Source organism: Marmota monax, unplaced genomic scaffold, assembly GCF_021218885.2.
Source record: "Marmota monax isolate L192 unplaced genomic scaffold, Marmota_monax_Labrador192_F-V1.1 WCK01_AAM20220418_F8-fsc00116, whole genome shotgun sequence".
Classification (NCBI taxonomy): domain Eukaryota; kingdom Metazoa; phylum Chordata; class Mammalia; order Rodentia; family Sciuridae; genus Marmota; species Marmota monax.
In genome coordinates this window covers 652,826-679,747 of record NW_026695220.1, presented here as the reverse complement: position 1 = coordinate 679,747, position 26,922 = coordinate 652,826, and the positions used below count along the sequence as shown (strand labels likewise).

Below are 26,922 nucleotides of genomic sequence, written 5' to 3'. Positions count from 1 at the left end.
CTGCATGAAACATTTGAGAACAATCCCATACATTTTATTTGCTTTAAAAATCTGCATAAAGGCGATTGAATCAAAATGTCCAAATTTGTTTTTAGTTTTCCACTGAGTTGCAGCAGTGTTTACAGCACACTGAAAAAATGCACGAATATTTGGCTTTGCTTCAAGATATGAAGCCCCCCCTAGACAACCAGGAGTCTATGGATAACAATCTAGAAGCTTTAAAGAATCAACTGAAACAGTTAGAGGTAAGAATTATCTGCTGCTTTGTTAGTTAGCTTTACATTACTGTAACACATACCTGAAATAACCAACTTATAATGAGAAAAGGTTTATTTGGACTCCTAGTTTTGCAGTTTCCAATCTATGGATCAGTTAAACTGGCCCTGTTGCTCTTAGGCCAATGGAGAGGCAGCACATTGTGGTGGGGAGTAGGTGGTAGAATAAAACCACTTACTATATGGCTGGAGAGCAAAAGAAAGACACTTGTTTTACTCTATTTTGTCGTATCCTCCCAGATATGGAACACTTATAAACACTTATGCACATCTGTAATATATAATATAATAATGCTAATTAAATATAATTGGATCATACAACAATTATGATACTAATTAATGTAATAGATATAAGCTCTAGATTATAATTTCCAACCTGTTTTAGTATACCTGTGTCAGTTTCTTTGAACTATTTACAGAATTGAAAACTTAGAGTTTAATGGGTTAAGATAAGGACCTATAAGCCCCTTTAAGGCATATCTGTGGCAACCTAAAGACCTCCCACTAGGTCCCACCTCTGAAAGTTTCCTCTACTTCCCATAGCCCTAAGCTGGGGTACCCAGCCATGGGACATCCTGGATCCAACTCTAACAATTATCTATTTATGGATTTATGGTATCAGCTAAGCAAGCACTAAGTACTTTTTTGTTTATGTTTGTGTTTTTCACTGAACAGTAACCAGATCTGGGGTATGTTTCTTTTCAGACATTTGAACTGGGATTGGCTCCAATTGCTGTGATTTTAAGAAAAGATATGAAGTTGGCAGAAGAGTTCTTGAGGTCTCTTCCCAGTAACTTCCCCAGAAGACATCTTGAGGAGCTGAGCATGAGCCACCAGAGCTTGCAGGCTGCCTTCTCTTCCCTTGGCAGTGTGTCTTCAGAAAGAATGAAGCATATTATGCTTGCAGTGGACTCTGAAATGGTAGGCGTGAAAGCAGCAAATTTTGAATGAAATTTGGGTGTTTGAGAATTTAGTCACAAGATGAAGTATTTTAGTTTTAGAGTGTTAAGCCCTTAAAAAAGAACCCCTGTTTATAGAATTCTGAAATTTTGGAGACAGAAATGAATGTACAACTTTATTTTCCAGTCTAAACTAGCAGTTTCCCATGAGGAATTTCTGCATAAACTTCAGTCTTTCTCAGATTGGATATCAGAAAAGAGCAAATCTGTGAAGGATATTGAGACTGTGACTGTTCAAGATCCTGAACATGTAAAGAAAAGTTTGGCGTTTCTTAAGGCAAGTACCAGAATTAATGTGACAAAGTACATTATAAAATCTATGGAAGTATGTAGTGAGTATTTAAAAATTGACTTACTATATAAATCTTTTTGACTTCCCTAAGACAAAAAAGAATTATTTCCTTTGTCTCTAAGAGGTGTGTCTTCATAGTTGACACAACCATAACATAATCACAACTTTTGGGACAGGGTCTGTGGCTCAGTGGTAGAGTGCTTGCCTTGCATGCGTGAGGCACTGGGTTCAATCCTCAGCACCACATAAAAATAAAAAAATAAAATAATGATATTGTGCCCACCTATAACTAAAAAGTAAATTAAAAAAGAGTGAAGGGGAGAATTAAAAAAATAATAATCACAACTTTGTGGATGCTATTCTGATGCTGTCCCAAATGCTTTATCAAACTATGACTACTGTTGACATATTGAGATTTGTATGTATATATTTGTTTATGTATTATTTAATCACATAAACACAAAATAGTATAAATTATACACAGTAGTATAAGTAGTTTTTCTATGGTAGTCAGTTTTGGCATGATTTTTTATTTTCAAGCTCTTAGTTTGAACAACATGCCCCATGAACATGGTGAGACTCCTTTCCTCAGAATCAGAAAATTGAAATTCTGGCCTGTTTAATTCATTCATATTTCAGATTTCCTGGATTCTTATTTATGTGTTACCACAATTAAATAGATGTTGTGAATATTAGGGACTGATATTTAATGTCATTGGTTCTCTTAAGTGTTATAAATATATGTAAATTGGATCTTTGTCTTTTGGCAGAATTTAAGTGTGATTTGACAGGGTAAGATAAAATATTCCTGGAAGGGTTATTTATTTTACATAGTGTATTAACTATCATGCATTTAATTAATTAATTGTCATGTTACTAGATGATGAATAATGAGAACAGTGTCATTAAACTGTTGACTACTGATCAAAGGAGCATATTTGAAAAGTCAGTCATATTAGTATAAACTTCATCATGGCTTCATTCTCTCTTGATAACTTCTACAACTTTGTTTACAGAATGTTTTAAAAGATCTTGGACATACCAAAATGCAACTGGAGACGACTGCCTTTGATGTTCAGTTCTTCATTTCTGAATATGCACAAGATTTGTCCCCCAACCAAAGCAGACAACTGCTGAGGCTCTTAAATACAACTCAGAAGTGTTTTCTTGATGTACAGGAATCAGCAACTACTCATGTGCAACGTTTAGAGATTCAGTTACAGCTAGAACAAGATCTCGATGATCAGAAGGTTTGCCTTTGTAGAGATGGAATTCTTTGTTTTGACTTTACTGTGAAAACTTAATGTAGATTGCAAGGATTATAGCATTGGTAGAAAGATTTTCTGGACGGTGTTAATGGACAGGACACAATGTAGAGACCCTGCAGTGTTTAACAGATATTGTTTTTTATAACGATGCCATAATTTAGCTTAGACTCCCTGACACTAGTTATTGTAGGTCCATTCTTTATCTTCTGCCCCTCACCTATCCCCAAGAATAGGAAATGCAGATGCACTCAGAAATGTCAAGGGATAAATTAATGAACATATGGCAAAGGAAAGATAAGAGTATCTTTTTCTTCTGGGAGATGATATGGCAGCTCTGACTGTGGGCTTTAGGGTCAAATTGCCTGAGTTTGCATGCCAGCTGCCATACTCACTTGTGTAAGTGAGAGCAAGTCACTTAACCTTAGTTTTCTGATGGGTAAATTGGAAATAATAAGTGTTTATCTGGTAGTGTTATGAACACTGACAAAAGAGTATATATAAAACACTTAGCATGTGCTAGGTTTTTAATAAACATGAAATGTTATACTCTGACTATAAGATGAATAATTAGTATATATATAATAAGAACATGAAAGAGGCAAGTAATTAGTTTTGACTTATTAATCTTTTGGGAGATTTACTGATTTGCACTAGAGTGCTATATCTAATAGCAATTATGAGCAAAATTTGGGAATGTAATTAGACATAGTGATTAAGTAAAATATATCGCATGCAATTTTTTCTTTATTATTTCCTGAAGCATCCAGGCATTGTCTCTAGCATGATAACCTATATATTCTTATCAGATATGTTGACTGACAAATCACGACTAACTTCTCTTTTGGTGTCCTTTTGCAGAATTAATTATGTGTGTCGCAGGTTTCAAGAGCTTAAGAAAATGGGATGTTTCTTCCTGTCGGTCAGAAGTTCCATCTCTTACACATATGCATGGCCAGTATTCTGTTGAGCAATTTCATCCACACATGATCTCTTTCCTTGTATATGGGACATGCTCGTTCTTTCTGTATCACTTGGCTCAGTGTGTACCCCACTGCTATCATGTTTACAGCATACTTATAAAAGCTTAGTAGAGGAAATTTGAAAAGTGTGTTCTAATAAGAAATAACACAGTAATTTTGAACATACATTAAAGGTGTTTTGGGATTTCTCCACTTTAGATTGTGGCAGAGCGTCAACAGGAATACAAAGAGAAACTGCAAGGGATATGTGATCTCCTCACCCAGACTGAGAACCGCCTCATCGGTCACCAAGAAGCCTTTGTGATTGGAGATGGCACCATGGAGTTGAAGAAGTACCAGTCCAAGCAAGAGGTAGAACTTGGTTTTGTATTAGCAAAATACAAAATAACTGTGTTCATGTTAGGTTTGATTACTGTCATTTGGAAGGCAATAAGATAGTTGAAAAATAGAAAAGTTTTAGATTTTTCAGAAGCAAGGCATACCTAGAGGTTCCCGGCCTGAGCTTTAAATTTTATATTAAAAGTTGGATTTCCAACTTGGAACAGGCCAGGTAATTTTCTTGGTAAGAAACTGGATGGGAGGAGGTATTAAAGGAGGTTTGATGGTGGAAATAGCTTGAGTGGTAAATTAAAATTTGAATCCATTTAAAGTTAGACTTCTCACTTGTAGACCAGGAAAAATTAGCCATCACTTTGGGTTTTTTGTTTGCTTGTTTGTTTTTCACTTTCTTAGCTGCTGCTACTTCCTCCCATATTTCTCTGTCATTTGTTCCCTTTTATTGAAGGATAATGAAAAACAAATTAAAAACATCAGATAAGAATATCTTTATTTTGATATCAGGATAAAGAATATTCTCAATCACTAGATACCTGTTTGTTCAGATTCCAGACTATACCTATTGTTAGCTTCATAACTTAATGTCTTTGAGCCTTGGTTTGTTCATTGGTTGTATTTTCATTGCTACATTATTATAAGAGTTAAGTAAATATTCTGAATTGAGTCATGAGCATAGTGTCACACAGTAATGACTAAATAAATAGGATCTCTTTCAATTCAGATATTTCTCAGAAAAATTTAGGAGGCTTAAGATATGGAGAAAAATAATATTAAAACTCAAACGTAGTATAATGTAGAGAATTAAAGTGCACAATAACAGAGAAAAAGTTATATAGGAAAATCTCCTCTGTTGAGACAAGGGAAAACTACTGAGAAAAGATCTTAATTTTGAGCTTCCTGGCAGTCAGGTCAAAGAAGCAAATATTATAAGGTCTGATGTTTAAAAGAAGGAGGTATCTTAGTTCACTGGGGGAACTGTTTTCTTTTTATCCTGAGCAGTAAATATATATCCCTCATATATATGTTTAGCAACAGAATAAATATTACTATGTATTTACAAACTTTGTAAGTATACTTGTAAAAAAAATCAGCACATGCAAATTTGCATGTATACTGACTACTTCAGTGTTTTCAGAATTTCACAAACTACATTTTTTTTGTTAAGCATGAAAATCTCATGCTTTTCCTCTTTGTTGAGATTTAAAATTATATTAAGTCTTGTGATTGCTATAAACCAATTCAAATAAACATTTTCAAAATGCTTTGTCAAACTACATGTGCTGGACTCTCTGTTTTCCCTTCTAAGAATTATAGCTCTAGAAGAGTGAAATCGATAATAATGTACTGTTTTTTCTTTTGTGTTTCAGGAGTTGCAGAAAGATATGCAGGGAAGTGCACAGGCATTGGCTGAAATAGTGAAAAACACAGAGAACTTCTTAAAAGAGAATGGTGAAAAGCTGTCCCAAGAAGATAAGGCTTTGATAGAACAGAAACTTAATGAAGCGAAGATAAAATGTGAACAGCTGAATTTAAAGGCAGAACAGTCGAAAAAGGAGCTGGATAAAGTTGTGAAGACAGCAATCAAGGAAGAAACTGAAAAGGTCCTATTCAAATGCATGGTTCACTCTTGCTTTGTCAAAAATGATTACGTAGCAGCTACTTGATTTTATTTAGTGATATCGGGTGGTAGTGAGCAGTAAGTAGCACCAAGAACTAGAATTCTGGGTGTCCAAGTTGTAACTGGCCAGATACAACAAAAGCCTTGGAACATTGGCTTTGCTTCACTTCTTAAAATTGAGTGGGCTGTGAGACTCTGGACTTGTGGAGAGTGTGATCCCGCATCAATAGTAATTAAAATTTTGGAATGTATTTCTAAGAGCAATGAGAACTTCAGAGTAAACTGCCTGTTGCTTTAAGATTTAATTTCAATGTGTAAACTTTTCACTGCCAATTTTTAAAATCTGAAACTATCTAAATATTTATTTACTCTTTGGGTGTCTTAAAACCATGCCTTGGCCTGCAATTATAATACCTGTGTGAACCTTCCCTTTCCTGCCCAGGTTGCTGCTGCAAAGCAGCTAGAAGAGAGCAAAACCAAAATAGAAAACCTTTTGGACTGGTTGTCAAATGTCGACAAAGATTCAGAAAGGGCAGTGGCAAGACACAAGCAGGTCATTGAGCAGAATGGGACCCATTTTCAAGAAGGCGATGGCAGGTCGGCGATGGGAGAAGAGGATGAAGTCAATGGTAACTTGCTGGAAACTGACCTTGACAGACATGTTGGAACCACTGAGGAGAATCTGAATCAGCAGTACCAAAAAGTGAAGGTATGTGGCTTTAAACATAGTGGTATCATCAGATTCTGTTTCCAGGTCAGTAAAAATAGAAACGACCTAGCACATATGAAGACTTGATGGCCACAGAAGGGGATGTCCTTTGTTATCCTGATGTTAAATATAGATTAAGTGAATTACAGACGAGTCAGAAAAAATAAAGAGAACTCATTAGTGATGGCGCACTCTACATAAGTGAGGCAGTAGCATAAGCAAGTAACCGAGCCCATAGTAACAGTTGACATTTATGGGACCATTACGATGGGCCAGATACTCTTCACTCTTTCTGCCTTACCTCATTTAGTCCTCCCAGTTACTCTTCAAGGTTTTTATTTTCATTTTACAGGAAAACTGTGACTTACAGAGCTCAAGTAGCTTGCCCAAGTTATACATGTTGTAAGGGAGAGGGTTTGGATTAAAATTTAGCCTGGTCCTCAGTCACTCTGGTAGGTTTGAATCCATGTTTGCAGACTGGCTTGCTGAGCAGTCTTGAGCTCACTTGTATTCTTTCTGAGCTCAGCTCATCTAGACAGTGCAGGCTATTGTTGAAAGGAGATTATTGAAAAAAAAAAAAAGCCCTTTAAGAAACTCTGAACAGTTGGAATTAAAGCTAGGATGGATGTCTACTACAGGATCAAAGGCAACCTTTGAAGAACCATTCTTAAAGTGTCACATAAATGATCTTGTCTCAGTGTTGTCTTTGGTTGTAGAAATGACTGGACGTAGTGCCTATCAGTGTCTGCAGGAAGTAGTCTTGGTATGGATCACATATACTCTTCACACTAAATTTGTGCTGTACAGAGGTTATTGTCTCCATTTTCACAGCCTGGAAACTGAAGTTCAGTGATGCTAAGTCACTCCAGTATTTTCTTTTATTATATCTGCTCCTTTAACTTCTATTTGGCTTCTCTGTGTATCGTTCATGCATAATTATCACAAAAATGTTTTTATTATTTTAAAATTGCAAGTTATTTTTCCCTAACTAAATGTTTTATTGAGATCATTCCCTAATTTTTTTAAAAAAATATTTACTCAATAATAAGGTAAAGACTTTATCAGTCCCTCTTGGGTGGCTGTCAGGGAGCAATGAGTAAAATGTGATTAGATTATACCTGCTTCCTTTAGAATTAGAATAGAAATTTGTTATGTTTTTCCCCAGCTTCTCAAAAACATTTGTTCTCTGTGATTAGTATATAAGTACTTATTAGAGAAGTATGGAAATTTTCTTAAAAATAAGATTAGGGAAATCAAAATACAATTCTTGCTGTTCTGAAATTCATCAAAGGAGAATATCGTAAGGCTTGAGAAGTGGGGGCAAGAAGCCCTTTGTCACTGACACCTGTCAGTCCTGAGGCCACAGGGAGCTCCAGAGAGTTTTAAAATTATGGTCAATTTGTTTTCACTTAGGCCCAACATGAAAAGATCATCTCTCAGCACCAAGCAGTCATCATAGCCACACAGTCTGCACAAGCACTGCTCGAAAAACAGGGCCACTATCTCTCTCCTGAGGAAAAAGAGAAACTGCAAAAGAACATGAAGGAACTGAAGGTACATTATGAAACTGCACTGGCTGAGTCTGAGAAGAAAATGAAGTTAACACACTCCCTGCAGGAAGAGTTAGAGAAGTTTGATACTGATTATAGCGAGTTTGAGCACTGGCTCCAGCAGTCAGAGCAAGAGCTTGAAAACCTGGAAGCAGGTGCAGATGACTTCAGTGGCTTAATGGCCAAGTTGAAGAGGCAGAAGAGTTTCTCAGAAGATGTCATTTCTCACAAAGGTGACCTGAGGTACATCACAATTTCTGGAAACAGGGTGTTGGAAGCTGCCAAATCTTGCAGCAAGAAAGAGGGAGGCAAGGTTAGCAAGGACAATATTGACACTTCTGCAACCTACAAAGAAGTCCAGAGCAAACTGGATCATGCTACTGATCGCTTCAGGTCTCTCTACTCTAAGGTAATTTTTTTAAATTATTTTTTTTAGGGGAAAGATCAATCTATGGTTATAGTTTTCATGGTGTCCTTGTAACTTTTATTTTGAATTTAGAAGCAGGAAGCCTAAAAATTGATTCAGGGGAAATCATAGTTTAAGTTTCATTTATTTGCTTTACTTCTGACAGAGGTGTTTAAAGTTTAGGAGTTTAAAGTTACTTAGGTTTTTTTTTTATTTTTAATTGTACATGGACATAATACCTTTATTTTATTTATTTTATGTATGTGGTGTTGAGGATTGAACCCAGTGCCCTACACATGTGAGACAAGCCCTCCACTACTGAGCCACAACCCCAGCCCTAAAGTTACTTAGTTTTGACAGGGATTTACAGGAAGCCATAGATCACCACTGTAATATATAATATGACCACCAGATGGGGATCACGTGTAACTAAACTAAAAGGGGCTGTTGGCCTCAAACTTGGGAACTGCTTTCTTATCAAATGTAAGACTGCCCCACAGATATATTTGATGAGTACATTATTTGCATACTTAATTACTTACACGCTGTTTTGTTGCCTCCCCCCACTTTTTTTTTAACATCTGTGGACAAGTTAAGTAGTTTTGTTTAGAAACAACAACCACCACCTAAGCACTATTTCCGTTTTCAGTGTCAGTGTATAGACTGGCAAAGGGGCATAAGTGCTTTTAAAAGTATCACTGACTCTTTCTCTACACTCTTCTATTTGTGTCACTCAATCTTATATGATATTTGGAAATGATTTATTAAGCATTTGTAAATCTTTTCAACAAATGCAAATTTAAACACATGGTGTATAATACCTAGGGAATGTGCCCTGGCAGATCTGCTCTGATGATTGATATCTTTATCCTTTGTTTGAATTCATACAAATCTACTGACTATTTCCTTGTTTTTAGAGTTGCTTTTTGACTTCTTTATGTAAAGGGGGGGAAAAAAAACCTCAGCTCTACAACTTTGGTTGAATTCTTTTGTTTCCCAAGTTACATAGTTCATAGGTCATAGAGTTATTTGACACGGGAGAAGATAGTAGGTTTTAATCTCCCTTGCATTTTGCCTCTTTTTTTTTTTTTTTAGTGCAATGTTCTTGGAAATAATCTTAAAGATCTGGTGGACAAATATCAACACTACGAAGATGCTTCATGTGGACTTCTTTCTGGGCTTGAGGCCTGTGAGGCCATAGCAAGCAAACATTTACTTGAACCTATTGCTGTGGACCCCAAAAATCTGCAGAGGCAGTTAGAAGAGACCAAGGTAAGAAAGAAAAAAAGAGAAAGAAAGAGAAAAGCAAGAAAGACCATCAAATAGTTTTTCATGCTTTTGTGATTGTTTTACCTTGAGTAGAGGAATGAAGGATGGGAAAAGTATGCTTCTCCCTCCAGAGGGAGCTATGACTTTGATTCTCCAGTCTCCTCCCTTGCCCAGAGTTACTCAGCTGGTTTGACATTGCCCTTATGGGTATCTGCACTATCCAGTCTCCCCAAGTAAAACCCAGAATTGTCCAGGCCTCTTTATGTACCTTGTTCCTTTGTTTCTTCCTCTATTAGAATTAAGTTCTGTGAGGATAGGTGTTTTAGTTTTGTATATTGCTATGTTCCTAGTGCTTGGGCTGTTACCTGGACTAAAGTAGGCTCTCAATAAATATTTGTTCAAAAATGGGAAGGTAGAAGGGAATAAGGGATCCCACTATAATACAGAGTTCTCAAGGGCCAGGACTGGGGTTTTTGTTGAGTATCCTCGTGATTCCTAGAAATATAGACTTCAATTTTTACTCAGCACAGTTCTCAAAATATCTGCCTGTGGGTTGGGGGGATTGCTTACTGTAGCACAGTTAGGTAGCATGTGCAAGTTCCTTAATTTGACCCCCAGCACCACAAAAGCAAAGCAGACTGTCTCCCTGCCTTTTCAGAAATGCAAACTTGATATCATAATTGTATAATCATTCAGACCACAGTGTCAGAGAAAATCTCTATTTCTTAAATTTAAAGCATATTTTAAAATTCTAATGTAAGGAGAGAGAATGTTTTTAAAATATTTTATTCTTATTAGAAACAATCAATAATTTTGAATTAGAAAGTTCTAATTCATAAACTATTCAATGATTTCTTTTAGTTGGGGGTAGCAGCAACTAATTGCTACCCTAGCTAGAAAGTAAACAAAAAATTTTCAGTACACTGCCTTTTAGAATATAATTGCCTGTTCGTTACAGTGTCATGAACCACCATTGTGCCATTAACAAGGAAAACAGGTCCCCTATTAGTTGAGCTTAAAGTCAAGTATTGCCTGAGACTGGTGATTGCTTAGCTAAGGTAAATGTGGCAGATCAAAGCCAAGCAGTAAGACATTTGTGGAGTGGGTAGAAGTGAAGGCTGGGAGCAGGGAGTGGGTAGAGGGCCGAGGGCACTGCTGCTTTCCTGGGCTGGAGCGTTCACCCCATCTGACCTGCACACCAGGCAGTATCCTGGGCCAGGTAGGTGTCCCCAGATTAATGCAGCCCCCCTGTGGTTGCTACCTTCCTTCAATGTGCATTTTCAGTCCTGATTTTTGTTTGGTTCTTAATTAAGTTTTCAGTTCCCACTGATTATGTGTTCAAGGGCAGCATAAATGCCAACGGCAGAGGAGATACTGTGGCACTTAAGGCTATTGTTTTGATGAGAAATGCCAATAGTTTAACTAAGATTGATGATATTACGTTTAATTAGAAGGTTAGGCATTTTAGTATAATAGAAATATCTTTTAAGTTAGGTGTTTCTAGTGTAAAAATACAATTTTTTAAAGTTAGATCTGTGTTAGGAAATGGATTATGGCCTATATAAAAGTAATTTTTATGTAACTAGAGCAAAATAAAAAAAAAAAAAGACCCAAAGGATAGCTAAGCTTTTTAATTAAACTGATACAGAGATTAATTTTAGAATAGAAAAAAGTTATTTGGTTAGTGTTGAAAAAAGCTCCTCAAGTCCAAAGGCAGTCAAAGAAATACAAAGAGGAGAGAGCTATCTCAAAGGAGAATGAATTTTAATTAAGTCACAGCATAACTTTAAAAATTAAATGTGCAGTTGAAGCTGTTCCCGGCATATGTTTTGTTTTTCTTACAGATGATCTCCATATATAGTAAGGACTTTTATGAGGATTAGATAGTCTGTTTCTTTTGTATCTATTAATATTTAATGATTATTTCTTTCAATAATAAGATAAACACTTAAGACTACTACAGATTTTTTTTCCCAGTACTAGGGATTGAATTCAAGTTGGGTGCTCTGTCACTGAGCTATATCCTTAGCTTTTTAGAAAAATTATTTTCTATTTTGAGACACAGTCTCACTAAGTTGCCCAGATCAAACTTGGAATCCTCCTGCCTCAGCCTTCTGAGTAGTTGAGATTATAGGTGTGTACAACTGCACCTGTATAAAAATCAATCTTTCCTTCTCTTACATGCTTCTTCTTATATTCTGTTGTGTAACAAATGTAATTTTGGCGGGCCTAATTAGTTCATTTGAAATATTTCTATCCAATAGCATGTTGTTATTGGCCTTGTTTAAAAAAACAAAACAAAAAAAACTATTAGCTGTGTTGTCAGTAGTCAGATACCACTAGGCTACAAGGACACTCCTCAAGATCCCCTCCAGAGAAATCACTGGATAAAACAAGATTTTAGCCCCTTCAGAGGCATAGAAGGCAGGATTCGGAGACCAGCCTGGAAGCCTAGGTTTGGAATCGGCCACAGGGCCAAATCATGTTGACCAATGATGTAGCCCTTTGAGGCTTGCACTGAGCCTGGTGGTGGTAAACCAGGAAAGTTTTATGACCTGGAAAAGGGCCCTCAGCTTCATAGGCTCCATCCTTTTCTGGTGCAGGCAAGAAGACCAAGGTCATAATCTTGTATTCTGTGTCATGGATGCTAATTCCATTGAAATCTATTCAAAATAAGACATATATTTAAATAATTTAATTTTCAGTTTTGTTACAAAGTAGTTATATAAAACATGATTCTCATTACATTACAACTTCATACATATTAACTCTTTTTTATTTAATTATGGAGAGCAAAGGCATGGGACATTTTGAGGAGAAGCGAAGAAGAGAGATTCTTTTATAATCCATTCCTTCATGTTAAGATAATATTGCATGTTAAGATAATAATGTAAGCCTGGTTGGCACTGGATGTTTTTATAGAACCATATAAAAGTTATACGTAACTTTTACATATATTTACTCTTTTCAGTAATCGGTTGCATTCTGGGTCCATTGTTAACTTTTGTGAAGACATTGTTAAGGTTTATTAAAACCCTATCTCTGTCCTTGGGGAACTCAAATATAACAACAACAACAACAAATTTCCTTAACTTTATTTCATTGTTTAAATAAACATTTGATGTAAATAAGCTGTCCCTATGGCCCAGATTTCAGTCTGATTATAGGTAAAGTTCATGTCTCCAAGAATTTCCTCTACTTTCTGTTACTAAGTCTCTGGGAGAATTTCCCAAATAGATCTACTCTGATGTAGATTCTTTCCTCTGGAAGCAGGTCAGATCTGTTATTCTGACCACAGATCCCTTGTTGGCCAGGGTTGGGAGGGCCTTTCTACCTCTACGTGGGCTGCCTGTGTGTATTAGAGTTTCTTGTGTTATAAAGATTAGTTCAAGTTTCTGTTATTAGGTTTAAGCACTTATTTTAAATAATGAAAAAAAAATGCTGACATATAAGAAGGCCTTTTAGGTCTTACACTTGATATTTTCATTTATTTACTTATTTGTTCACTCACTTATTCCAGAAACTTTTATTGAGGCCTGCTCTATGGTAAATGCTGGGCTATGCATGGATAATAAAAAGCTGATTAGGATGAATTCCTAGTTCTCAGATAGGTGGCAGTTTGATAGAAGAGACAGATCAAGGCGATAACATTCACAGTATGTTTATGGGACTTCCCAGGAGAGTACTTACACAACTAGGTAAGGAGGCGGAGTGTGCAGGTTACATAAGAGGCCAGTGTGTAGAGATGTGAAGGCATTGGGTCCAGCATGAGCAAATAGCTAAGAAATAGCTGTGTTGTTGGGCATTTCTGGAACAGGAAATGGAGAAAGAGGAGATTGCAGATAGAATGGAGGAATAAATTACTTTGGGCCCTTTATAGCATGCTCAAATCTTAGCCTTACGAAGGGAAGTTCCTGGAACAGCAATTTGGTCAGATAACCTACTTTAGATAAAACACATAAGGGTCTCTCTCAGGGGAGTTGTTGGAGACGGATGCACAGTTAGGAGTCATTCTTCAGTGATCCACATGAGGGAATACCCTGCAGTGATCCGAAGACTGCAGAGCAGGGGTCTGACTTTAAAAAAGTGTAAAGCATGTAAACTGTCTGGACTTGATGGTTGATCTGCACATGGAAAAGGTTTAAGAGAAGATGGAGTCTAGAAGTAGTTCCAGGTTTAGTTCTCAGGTAATCAGATTTAACCTAGGAGGAAGTACAGGTGTGGGGAGTGAGAGATGAGTTCAGATTTTGATTTTTTTTTTTTTTTTTTAATGAGTGTTAAGGTCCCTGTTTACACCCAGATGGAAACATTCAAGAAGCAGTTGGGAACCTGGGCCCATGACCAGAGATGAGTTAATCTCCATTTAAACATATGGGACTTTGAGATCTGAATGCTGGGCAGAGTAGAGCTCAAGTACCTTGGTGAATGAAGATAAGCCAAGCTTGGGGCCTGCCAGCCCACTTGGGCAGAGGTCTGTCAGGAGTGTTGGGAATCTAGAACTAGCTTCTGGGAGACTTTCTGCTCCCACCATTTTTCCTCACTCTCACAGTTGAATTGCATTTGCTTACTCAGATCTGCAGGTACCTCTGTGCTGCAAATTCAAGGGTTTGTTATCATTTGCCTTACATGATATTTCTGAACCAGTTGACACTTTCCCATTTTTCTCTCTCCTTGGGGTCAGAATTACTCTGGGTCCATTTCTACCTATTTGATCACATTTGTGCAGTCTCCTCTCCCTGTCATATAAACAGAAGTATCCTTCATGGTGCTGCTTAATCTCCTTCTCTCGTGTTTCTGGACTTTCTCCGTTAGTGGTCTCCTCAGGGGTCTTGATTTCTGCTTTATATCTAGTGCCATTTGTGTTCAGGGTCTCCTCCATTGCCAGCTTTGCTTTTTCTTTCTGTATAAAGTCCAGAAAGCTCTTTGAAGTCATGAACTCCCAAATAGGCTTATAAATTTGTGAACACAATTGTGTTACCTGGGCTTAAAAACTCAGGCTACTTTTCTCCTCTTGGCTCCTCTGTGCTTTATTCCTGCCCTCAATGGGGCATTTTGTGATGATGTGCTTTATTCCTGCCTGTCACTGGGGCATTTTGTGATGATAGGTGTTCTGTCATCTGCTCTGCCTACCATGGCAACCACTAGTCACTGGGGGCTATTTTGCTCTGCAATTGAGGAATTTAATTTTAAATTTTATTTTATTTCATTTGAAAAATCACTGTAGTTAGCCACTACTGTATTGATCCTGAGTCCTCAGACATTCCCGACTCAAATTGTACTTTATCAGCCCCGACAACCAGATAGTGCAGTGGTGCTCAGTCCTCAGTGGTCCTCACCTGACTGGTCTCTGCTTGCTTTTTCCCCTGCCACTGGATTTTTCCCATGAATTGCTACAAATTTAGCCTTCCTATAGGACAGCCCTGAACATTTCGACACTTAATCAAAAGCCCTGAATAAGTCTGCATTGCTGTCAGATACAACAGCAAGCCCTTGGCCTGGCTTTTGAGGCCTTTTCAGCCTGATTTCTGTTATGCTCCCACCCTTGTGCCTTCTGATTGTTCTGGGGGAGGTGCTCTCCCTCCCCACATCCACAGTCTCCATAGGCCCCATTGCAGTGGCACCACCATGGCAGTGGCCCTGTTTCCCTCCCTAGTTGCCCTGTTCCTCAACTTCCAGTAGCATTTTTTCCCTACTCATATTTGGTGCTTGTCACTTCCTGCCTTAGACTACAATTCCTGTAAGATTTGTGTCTATTTTATTTTTGTGTTCATGGAATATAGCAAGGCTTCTTGATAGATGTTTGGTAATTTTTATTGTATCAACAAACATAAATATAACTTGGTATTGAGTCAGGACCTACTGGTGTGGAAGTCCTTAACTTCTCCTTACCTGGAGTAAGAGATGGCCCTAGATGTTCTTTGGTAATGGAGTTGTTGTCAAAGCCTAGAAATGAGGATTAAGGGAGAACCTGGGCTACAGTTAAGAGGATTCTAAGGTTAGGAACTGGAACATTATTAGGAACATAGGCTGATAGTTTATTTCAAGACTGATTTTTTGTTATTCAGGCTGGCTGATGCTTTTCTTGCTAATGCAGCTTTATAATGGCCTTATTCTAAGAACTCCAGAGTAAGTTTATAATGATGAAAGTTTATATGATGGAAAGTTTACTCTGTCTGGTTTAACTTTATCATATTGTAAATCATTTTTTTCCATATTGGAAAACTGTTATTTAGTCTTCTTGAGTATAATTGGAAAGTGTTTAATCCCATAGGCTCTCCAAGGACAGATATCAAGTCAGCAGGTTGCTATAGAGAAACTGAAAAAAACAGCTGAAGTACTTCTAGATTCCGGGGGATCTTCACTTCCAGCCAAAAACGAGATCCAGAAAACTCTGGGTAAGAAATTCATTTTCTTGTTTCCTTTCTCATAGGTAAATTCTAAAGGCAGATATTCTAAAAAACATAGAGAAAATGTATATATTGTATTACTTGTGGTCCTTCTCTGTGAAATGGTTATGCAGGATATGGGAATCATATATTTCTATATGTGCATGTGTGAAATTTAAAAAAATAATGTTCACAGCAGGTGATTGGACATATATTTCACCAAGATAAAGCATGAAGTAAAATATGAGTGGAAATTTTATGTGAATAGAAGAATAGAACTCTATGCTTCAAAAGCCACTCTGTAGAAGGCGGATACTTTTTTCATCCAAACTTTTTGATCAGATGCCTGTAACAATAAATAATTTCAACCTGCCCCCTCTATAAACACATATACTTATAAATTATGTGCACATATTACTGTATTTTCACACGTATTATAATTATAAAAACAATACAGAATTTTAAGATACAAGGTGAAAGTATGAATGGCAGTTTTAACATTTTGTTCCTCTGTCCCCATCTCATACATCCATACAGAGACCACTGCTATTGGGACTTGAAAGAGAAAGACTATCTTAATTGTATTTCTGTTATTTGAATAGCCATTTTAGTCCCTCCCACACCCTTGTAACCACCGTTGTTAAGGGTACATGGTTTCATTTTTAGTTGTTTAAATTTCATGTTACATTAAGACTTTGAAGTTTCTCTCTGGCATTATTTCATAATGTGTGAAACTGTATTTAGGATACAGAGGAATCAGAGGAATTTCTCAAAGATCTTTCTGACTTCTAAGAAGACCAGCAACTTAAAAAAAAAATAAGTAGATAGTAGATTTTGTTTTGTAGCTTTTTCTAAAATATGTTTTGGCTACTAAAATAAAGAATTTAGTTCAGTAAAAATATTTTTCACTAAGAAATACAGAACAAATAGTGTCTTCGTTCAGGCTGCTGTTACAAGAAGGCATAGAGTGGATGGCTTAAACAACAAATATAGTTTTGGAGTCTGGAAGTGCAAGATCAGGGTGCCAGTAAGTCATGGTCCTGGAAAGGGCCTTATTCCTGATTTATAGATGGCCACTTTCTTGATGGATCCTTCCTTGCATGGTAGAGAATGGTGGAGAGGGATCATCTCTCTCATGTCCTTCTTATAAGGACAACAGTCCTACTCAAGAGGGCTCCACTCTCATGACCAATTACCTCCTCCAAGAGATAGGAAAACCTAAGTGTTTTTCTCACACAGCACTAAACACAACACAGACTATTTCTTTTTTTTTTTTAACAGAGAGAGAGAGAGAATTTTTAAATATTTATTTATTTTTTTAGTTTTCGGTAGACACAACATCTTTATTTTATTTTTATGTGGTGCTGAGGATCAAACCCAGCGCCCCGCGCATGCCAGGTGAATGCATTACCACTTGAGCCACATCCCCAGCCCAACACAGACTATTTTTGTGAACTGATACAGAAGGGTTTTTCCCACACACCAGCAGTGTTTCAGTGGAAATCAGCTGAGCTTTCTATAAACCTAACACTGTCTACCTGGCAAGGCATCAGATCCTACAGTCCCATAAAAGACTGCCTCCTTCACTTCACATGCCAATCACAGTTCCCACTTTGAGACCTGTACTTCTGACCAACCAGCTATAAATTGAGGTTCCCATGATTACCTCAGATTCAGTTAATTTGCTAGAGCAACTCACATAATTTGGGGAAATAGTTTATTTATATTCACCCATTTATTATAAGGGTATTACAGAGGATATTGAACAGCCAATTGAAGAGATGTACAGAGTGAGGTAGGGGAGAAGGGGCATAGTACTCCCTCGCTCCTCTGGGCAGGTCACTCTCCAGAACTTTTATGTGTTCAGCTATCCTGAAGCTCCCAGAACCCAGTCCTTTTATGTTTTAAAGGAGGTTTTATTAACATAGGTATGACTGATTAGATCCTTGGACATGGGTGTCAACTCAGACTTCAGCCCGTCTGCCTCCCTGGAGGTCAGAGGGTGGAGGATGCAAGTTTACTCTCAGTCACAAGATCTGTCCCCCTGAGAACCAGCCCCATCCTGAAGCCATCAAGGAGCATCCCACAGGAGTCACCTCATTAGAACAAAAGATGCTTCTCTTACCCAGGAAATTTCAAGAGATTTAGGAGTCCTGTCAAGACACTCCTGTCACTCAGGAAATTATAAAAGTCTTAGGAGCTCTGTGTCAGGAAGTGGGATCAACAAATATCAGAACAAAAGATTTTTCTCGTGTTTCTTATTACTCAGGACATTTTAAGAGCTCAAAATCAGGAAGCCATAGTCAGAGATCAAATGTGTATTTTTAAATATATCACAATATCATACCTTCCAAAGACTCTGCCTCTAAATTCTATCACTTTGGGGCTTAGGCTTTATTCAACATGTACATTTGAGGAGGACATAAATAATCAGTCCATAGCAAACAATAACACTAAAATGTGTTAATTATATGGAAATGCCTGATGGTGTGGGAAATTGCATATCATGACTAAACAGTCGCTGATGTCACTCATGCTGTTGATGTCCAGGTGTTGCCCAGGTGAGGAGCAGCTCACCTGCAAACCTCAACCTGCAGTTTAGAGTAACTTTGCTCATGGCTTTGAGTTAGGTCTCATGCTGCTTGTTTTGCCTCTTGGTGCCTGTGATATGCCTCTTTCCTCCCTGCTCAGCATTCTCACCCCCACCGAAAGGAAGCATCAGATCCAACACTGAGTTTTGGTACTGGGGGCATGACTGTCTCTTTCAGAACGTTAACATTTCTCTCTCTCTCTCTCTCTCTCTCTCTCTCTCTCTCTCTCTCTCTCTCTCTCTCTCTCTCTCTCTCTTTTTTTGTGTGTGTGTGTGTTACTGAGGATTGGGCTTTGAGCATGCTAGGAAAGCACTGTACCCACTGAGCTACATCCCCAAGCCCTTAACCTTAACACCTCAATTCAGTGAAAATTTGTCAAGCTGTTTTTCTCACATCTTTAGAACAACCCAAAATAATGTTTTGTTATTTGGATTGTGTTCCATGGACCAAACACAAATGTAACATATTTCATTTATAGAGTTTCAGGTCATGGCTTTTTTCTACTGAAGCATCTATGGTGTTATCAGGTAAAAGCATTCAGAAATAATTAAAATACTTTTTGAATTCTTGGACAATAAGTGATAAATTAAATTCACAAGTAAAACAAGATTGTTTTTCCAGAGAGAGAGAAGTGAATACATCAAAGAGCACTATTCTTTGAACTTCTCAGTGGCTTACAATGAGATGCTAGGATGCTAAAGGGAAGAGCTTTACATTCAAGTGAAAACTAAGCTGGAAGGGTTTTTCTTTTTCTTAAATCTTTCAGCAACTTTAGAATTAAAAGTAAAGATTAGCTCATTGAGTTTGTAATTTCCTCATTTTGTTTGCTATTAAACTTTTAAGTAAATTCCCTTTGTGTATACTTTAGAAGCCTAACTCACCTTTGATTGAATTTTCATTGTTGTCCTGTTTCTTAATTCATTTGCATCTGCCAGTTTTAATGCTTTTTCAGGTTATGAAGAATGACAGGAGCTTAGCACATATGTATGTGTGACAGAGTGAGTGAGAGAGTGATAAATTTTAGATGTAAAGGTTAATTCTTGATGAGTACATACATCTCTTGAGAATAGTTTTATGACTCATTTTTTTATCCAAATAGTTATATTAACAAGTATTACCAATTTGAAATGCCAGATTGAGACCTAGTATTTATTTCAGAGATTTGCTGTTCAGATCATTCATCTCTTTTGGACAATTTGAATGTTAATAAATCCAAAAATCTCTTTCCTAATGTAGAGTATACAAATAAAACTTTAAAAATTGTTTTTAACTTTTTATTTTCTACTAAATTCTTTTCTTTCTTTATTTTTTAAGATTTTAGACAGTGATCTGATTAGGCACTATGAATTTATCATTTAAACTTTTCCCTTTTCCAGCTTTTGTATGGAAATTTTATGATTCACCTTGGTGTTGTTTTGAAAAGGAATAGGGCAAAGAGAGCTTTATGGTTAACATTTCCTGCTCTGTTTGAACTAGATGACATTGTTGGGAGATATGATGATCTGTCCAAGTCTGTTAGTGAACGCAATGAAAAACTCCAGATAACCCTGACCCGCTCCCTGAGTGTGCAGGATGGCTTAGATGAAATGCTGGACTGGATGGGAAGTGTGGAAAGTTCTCTGAAAGAACAAGGTCAAGTGCCCTTAAACTCTGCAGCCCTTCAGGATCTCATCAGTAAAAACACTGTAAGTGACAATTTTAAAAAGCAAAAAAAAATTTCATTGATAGTTTAAAAAAACAGTTTTGTAAACTCCAAGGATAGGTAGATTTAACGTAAATATAAGGATACAGAAGAGGATATGTTCCCTGAATATAATATAGTGTGAAAAGCAGTGCTTGCACAAACTCAAGTGTGTGCAATGATTCTTCTGTGATAGAAGATAGAAAGGGCTTCATTTACTTTTTCATGGATACTGCTTATTAGAGAGGGCTTATACCTAAATTGAGTCCTGTCTTGTTTGTCATTGCTTCAGCCAGCTGCACATGAGGTTCATCAGATCAATCTTCTTGTTGTCTAGCCATTTAAAAATTAGGACCATGGCTAATCCTCAGGCTCCATTGATTCCCAAGGGCTGCTGAATAGCAGCAGCTTCCTGCTTCTTTCGAGCAACCAGCCAGCTGTTCTCCACTCTCCCTTGAAGAGATTTGGGATGGGATTCCTCAGGGGACAAATCAAAGTTGTCATTTAGTTTCAACTAATAACCTTCTTAGTCACAGGTTGTTCGAGCTTATGTTGTTATGAATAGTAATTTTTAAAACTCTGGCATTTTTTGTAAACATCACTATAAAGCGTATGTAATATTTGGTGTATTTCAGATGTTGGAACAGGATATTGCAGGTCGACAGAGCAGTATAAATACCATGAATGAAAAAGTGAAGAAATTTATGGAAACAACAGATCCATCCACTGCTTCCTCACTGCAAGCTAAAATGAAGGACCTATCTGTTCGGTTTTCAGAAGCAAGCCATAAACACAAAGAAAAACTTGCCAAAATGGAGGAGCTGAAAACCAAAGTCGAACTCTTTGAGAACCTCTCAGAAAAGCTCCAGACATTTTTAGAAACAAAAACTCAGGCTCTTTCTGAGGTAGATGTGCCAGGCAAAGATGTTACTGAATTGTCTCAGTGTATGCAGGTATGTCTTCCTTAATAGTCCTGAGACTGAGCAAGGAGATTAATAAGTAAAGCAAACTCATAATTTATTGGCAGAATTATAATTATAAATACAATTATAAATATCAATTATCATTTTCATTGCTTGTATACTAACAAAAGATTTATGTATTCTTCCCTTAAAAGCTACAAATCACATCTTTGCCTTAAAGCCTTTGTCTGTCATATAAAAATAAATACCACTTATCATACATATCACAGATATTATAAATATCATCTTACATGCCAGAAACCAAACCAGAAAGAAACAAAATATAGAGTACATTTTAAAATTTAATGAATTTTATTCTCTTTCAAATAGCCTATCTGCATATTATGTTTAGAGTGTTGACCAGGCAGATTTATTCTTCTGTGAAATTCTGAATAGAGCCATTCTGGTCCTGTATATACCACTTAATGGAATTCCCTTTAGGATACAGAAACATCTATATTGGTTATCTAAATGTTTTGTAGGAGTCAACTTCTGAATTCTTAGAACACAAGAAAGATCTTGAAGTTTTACATAACCTCCTGAAGGAGATATCCAGCCATGGCTTACCAGGTGATAAGGCTCTGGTTTTTGAAAAAACAAATAACTTGTCAAAGAAATTCAAAGAAATGGAGGAAACTATCAAAGAAAAGTAAGTAGCACTTGAAAATTTATTTTATTCTGGTTGATAATAAGTAGATGAGTTTCTTTTATTTGCTTGTGCAGATAACTTAAACAATTTCAAAAACTTAAGAATAAGTAGAGTTATTACCTGTTTTTATATTTTGGCTTATTTTTGCTATTAAAATTAAATATATTATTTCTTAAAATGCTTTGGAGGAAAACTCAAATGCTTCCTCCAAAAAAGTGGAAAGCATTATGTATGAAAAATGGTGATGGTAATGTATTACTGAAAAAGATTTAAATTCACTGTAATCCCTCAAGCCTTTGTCAAATAACACATTTTTATTTGCAAAGACAGAAATAACCTGAAAAGATAGCTCATGATTCTTTGCTTTCTGGGCTCAATTCATAAGCTGTGTATAATTTCCATATAGATTTTAATGGCCTTTTTTTTTCCTTTTTAAATAACAGTTTACTTTTTAAAGAATAGATGACAGTGACTTAGGTGATGGAGGTAAGAGGATCACAATTCGAGGACAGCCTCAGCAATTTAATGAGACCCTGTCTCCAAAAAAAACAAAAATAAAACAAAGTAGCTGATCCATGAGTCCATGAAGAAACAAGAGAATAGAATAAACCTAACTTCAACTACAAAAGCTATACAGTGATAAACCTTGTGACTGAACTTTTGCATTTCTGACCTCATGTTACTTTAGAATACACATCTGCTGTTGCTGAGGTTTATGTGGAAAACCCTCTAAAAGATAGAAAATGGCCATGTCTCTTTCAGAAGCTTTTCTTTCTTTCTTTAGAATTCTCCACTTAAAACTTTTAGGTGCTGTTCATATTACTTACAGAGCTATATTTTCCATCTCCTCATATGTTACTTAATTCATACTGCACATAAAAAGTGTTCTTGGTTTCCTTAAGTAATCTGTAGGTTATTTATTCTTTCAAATGGGTCCAACTTTAAAACCACAGAGCCTTTATTAATTACTCCAGCTGTAGCACGTTCTTATCTGGTATTCCACACACTCCCATATGTACACGTGTCATCCACATGCCAAGTGTCACCACACTCATAGTTCTTGTGCTGGCTTGTGTGCTCCCTTCCTGGTGCTGAGCATACCGGAAGATCCCTGTAGTTCACTGTGAAGCTTCCTGGGTCTCCATGGGGCCTGGGGTGGGGGTTGGCAATAAGATTCTCTAGTCACTAGGTTTCATCTCAATTTGAGACCTAAATCTGATCTTCCAGGAGCACTTGGTTTACTCATCCGTTAACGTGATGGTAGTACAGTGTAGAAACCACTAGGTGGTGTGATGTTTTCCTCCTGTTGGTGATATTACAACTTCCTTTCTGGTTCTTTGCATGCTGGTGTTAAGCATCATACAAACTGGACAGATCAAAGCTCATTGAATCTAATTAATGTTAAAGTTGTTTATGTAGTCTTAGAGTTTATGTAGCATTTGAGAGTGTCTTTACATATGGGTTGCAGATTTCTTGACTGCTCCTATCTATGAATTTTGCCTGAGGAAGAGACAAATAGTTACTTAGCTGATTTCACTCGCCACTTAGGAAATTTCTTCTCTGGTGTCAAAGTAACAGATTGTGCATGGAAGTTTTTTTTTTTTAATGTTATGCCCAATATTGAAATAATAATTATTGATTAGTAATTATTCCTTTGGAGTATCTCCTTTTATGGTATACATTTTGGTGTGATTTTTGTTAACCAGGAAAGAAGCTGTAACTTCTTGTCAAGAACAGCTGGAAGCTTTCCAAGCCCTTGTTAAATTATTGAAGTCTTGGATAAAAGAAACAACAGAGCAAGTTCCCATCGTGCAGCCTTCTTTTGGTGCAGAGGATTTAGGAAAATCCCTGGAAGAAACTAAGGTGACTCATTGTATCTAGTACTAATTTTTGTTTGCCTATGTTGGTAATGAAAGATAGTTTCCTTAATCTAAAATCATGTAAGTTGGATCTGTGTATGTACTGTATGTTTTAGTTATCTTTGAGAATCATGATATGGGTTTAACTGATCCTTTTGAGGAAGGACTTAAACTTTCAGTTAATAAGCTTTAAAAAAAAAAAAAAAAGGTGTTTTAATGAGTTGCTGTTCTAGTTTCCAATTTTTTTTCCCCAAAAAATTTCTACTTCATTTTTAAATTTTCATACAACTTCTTATAATAGCAAGTAAAAGATCCTGTTCTTCACTCAGAATTTGAATATCAACCAGTATTCAAAGATATAAGTTATTTGAATTTCCTTTGCAAATTGCACAAGTCATTAGTCCTTTGACTGAAAGTCATAAAAACTACAACCAGTTAAGGCAGTTTTCCTCTCCAAATTTGAGGAAAGTTATGTTTTTGAAAATTCATTGAAATTTTGATGATTAAAACTAATAGTTAAATGGAATTCTGAATTCCCATTAATTTATTTTTATTGTTCTTACTGAATTTCATCTTATAACTTGGCTGGTACCTAGTAGTCTTACACACTGACAGTTGACAGTTATTTTGGAACCAGGCATAGCCTGACTTCCACCATGGCTAGGAGCAGAATGCAGAATAGGCTGTACCTCATTTCCCTCTCACTGCTAACAGTGTTAACAGCTACCTGGGCTGTGGGAACAAAGAGGGATGGTGTCTTTTTCTTCCATTCACAGCCCCACAAATCAGGCAGGGCCTGTAGTCATTGCTTTAAGATATGCTTAATAAATTGAATTATAATGTGCAACTTTGAAGATATTAAAACTGAAAAATAATGTGTTTTTATATCTCAAGAAATTACAAGAAAAGTGGAATTTAAAATCACCAGAGATTCAGAAAGTAAATAACAGTGGGATCTCACTATGTAACCTTATAAGTGCTGTGACTACCCCTGCGAAAGCAATAGCAGCAGTTAAATCAGGTATGTACTTTATTTATAAGGCAAAAACTAAGAATTGGAGCCACTCATGTTAATTTTATTTGTGTGTTATTTTAAGTGAATGCACAGATTAGTAAATCAGCTAAAAGTTACTGATTAGTAGTTTGTCCTTTGTTAGTCCTTTGGCTGCCTCTCCAAAACAAAAACATTTCCCGAATTTACCACAGGAAAACAAATGTAAGCAAAGAGAAATATTTGGAAAGATTATCTGAATCTTAAATTTTGTCCATTTAAAAACAAAATCATATATATGATACAAATGACAAATACAAAGTGAAAGTGGCAAGATAGGAGGCATCTGTAAACACACTAAAACCTGTCATGGGAAAGTATCTGTAATAATCAATCTCAAATTCCTCTCATGTTTCATTTTATTAAAAGATACAAATGAAGTGTATTCAAATTAATATGTTAGAATAAGAAGCATTATACTGTGGGGCCAGGTAAAATTCCTTTTTTTTGTTTTTACCTTAATTAAATGGAAATATTAAAATTCTATTTGAGGTATTTCTATTCTCATTATAATATTTAATTAAACAATTCTAATTACCTATGAAGGAAGTGAGGAGAGGAAACATGCTCTTTTCTGTAGAGTGGACTGCTCTTACTTATTCCTATCCACTTTATTCTGTACATTGTTTTCAAAGCCAACATATCAGAATCACAGTTTGGTCATGGTGAGCCCCTCTCCTCAACAGAAGGGGAGAGTCAACGTGTAAATATTTGTTGTAAAATCAATCTAAAGTGAGTTGTGGGTATAGTTTTTAAAACATACTCTACTGAGATTTGAAAATCCAAAAATAGAAGGCAAATCTCTAACCTTATTCTGAGTTTCTGGGTCCCCTCTGTGGTCTATCTAGCCTGGCCAGGCCTCCAGCTGTCCCTATTGTGATACTGATGTTCCAGCTGGGCCTTTCTCAACCAACCATTTATTCCACTCTATTAATCCCATTTCAGGGAAAACCCATATTATATGTGGTGAGATGATCTCTCCTTTCTCTACTAATCAGATTTCCTGAAATGTCAACGTGTTGTTTTGTTTTGTTTTAAAGAAAAGGAATCCTGTTTTGTATTAATTATTTTAGTTCCTTGTGTCCTCTTTCCATTTATAATAGATACACAATAACTTTATTTGTTTTGACTTTAGGTAAGTAGCAGCCATAATAGGAATTAATGTTGAGCAGCTATAGGATGTTTTCATTTCCATCTGAAATGCAGTTGTGTGTGAGATTTTTTTTTTCTTTTTTAAAGAATCAAACTTAAATTCAGATGTTTAAGTATTTGTTTAGACTTGTTCTCATGTGGTTGATTTGGGAAATGCATTTGTGTTTTGGATAGGCAGCCAATGGATACTTGCATGAGAAAGTTTAATTAATTTTTTTTTAAAATATTCTGATTATGAGGAAAGGTACCAATGCTAGATGGTTATAAAATAAAAGAGAAATACTAGTTACTGCTTACTGAGTAGTTCCTGTTTGCTAGGCAATGGGTTAACCATCTTTAGTTCCCATAGTGGTCTTTCAAGTGAGGTCTTATTGCTCTCATCAGTTTGGTTCATTAGTTTGTCCAAACATACATGGCCTGTCATTAGTGGGGCTGGGATTTAAATTTAGTTGGGTCATACAGCCATCCCCAGCACTCCACCTATTGCACTTTCTCTGTGTTGACTTTATGTGGATTGAGTAACAGGGTTTATGTTTTGTTTTTACTTTTGACTTTTCTCTCATGTCTTTTTCAATCATTCTGCCTCCATTAAGCCCATGATTACCCCATGTAACTGCACCAGACAGTTTTCAGTCCTTCAGTAAGGCGGACATTCTGACCAGTTATTTATGCTTCGACATAGGTATATACTGAGCACCTTCTGAACTTCAGCAATTTATCATTAATGTAACTTGAGCCATAAAGCAACTTTATCACAGTTTTCTATGAAGTAATATTAAATGATTTATTTGTATAGTTTAAAGGGGCTAAAACTCTATGGTGTTTAAGATGCTCATGTTGCTACTTTAAGAATGAATTTTAGGGCTGAGGATATGATAGAGAGTTTTTGCCTAGTATGTGATTCCCAGTACCCCAAAACAACAAATTTT

At 36.4% G+C, this 26,922-nt stretch overlaps 1 protein-coding gene across 23 annotated transcripts in view; it reads left to right on the top strand.

The window, feature by feature from the left end:
• The window catches only part of Dst (dystonin), a 451,671-nt gene that overhangs the window by 324,132 nt on the left and 100,617 nt on the right, over positions 1-26,922 (top strand). For 18 of the 23 annotated variants that reach the window (XM_058575217.1, XM_046432573.2, XM_058575215.1 and 15 more), the window contains 15 exons: positions 96-245; positions 981-1,196; positions 1,362-1,511; positions 2,543-2,776; positions 3,973-4,125; positions 5,478-5,711; positions 6,171-6,437; positions 7,851-8,396; positions 9,489-9,665; positions 15,934-16,057; positions 20,116-20,324; positions 20,956-21,273; positions 21,765-21,931; positions 23,638-23,794; positions 24,685-24,811. In XM_058575217.1, the coding sequence (XP_058431200.1) occupies positions 96-245; positions 981-1,196; positions 1,362-1,511; positions 2,543-2,776; positions 3,973-4,125; positions 5,478-5,711; positions 6,171-6,437; positions 7,851-8,396; positions 9,489-9,665; positions 15,934-16,057; positions 20,116-20,324; positions 20,956-21,273; positions 21,765-21,931; positions 23,638-23,794; positions 24,685-24,811 (3,229 nt within the window). The remainder of the gene's footprint in view (positions 1-95; positions 246-980; positions 1,197-1,361; positions 1,512-2,542; positions 2,777-3,972; positions 4,126-5,477; positions 5,712-6,170; positions 6,438-7,850; positions 8,397-9,488; positions 9,666-15,933; positions 16,058-20,115; positions 20,325-20,955; positions 21,274-21,764; positions 21,932-23,637; positions 23,795-24,684; positions 24,812-26,922) is intronic. The other 5 variants (XM_046432586.2, XM_046432585.2, XM_058575222.1 and 2 more) reach the window with 1 other exon arrangement.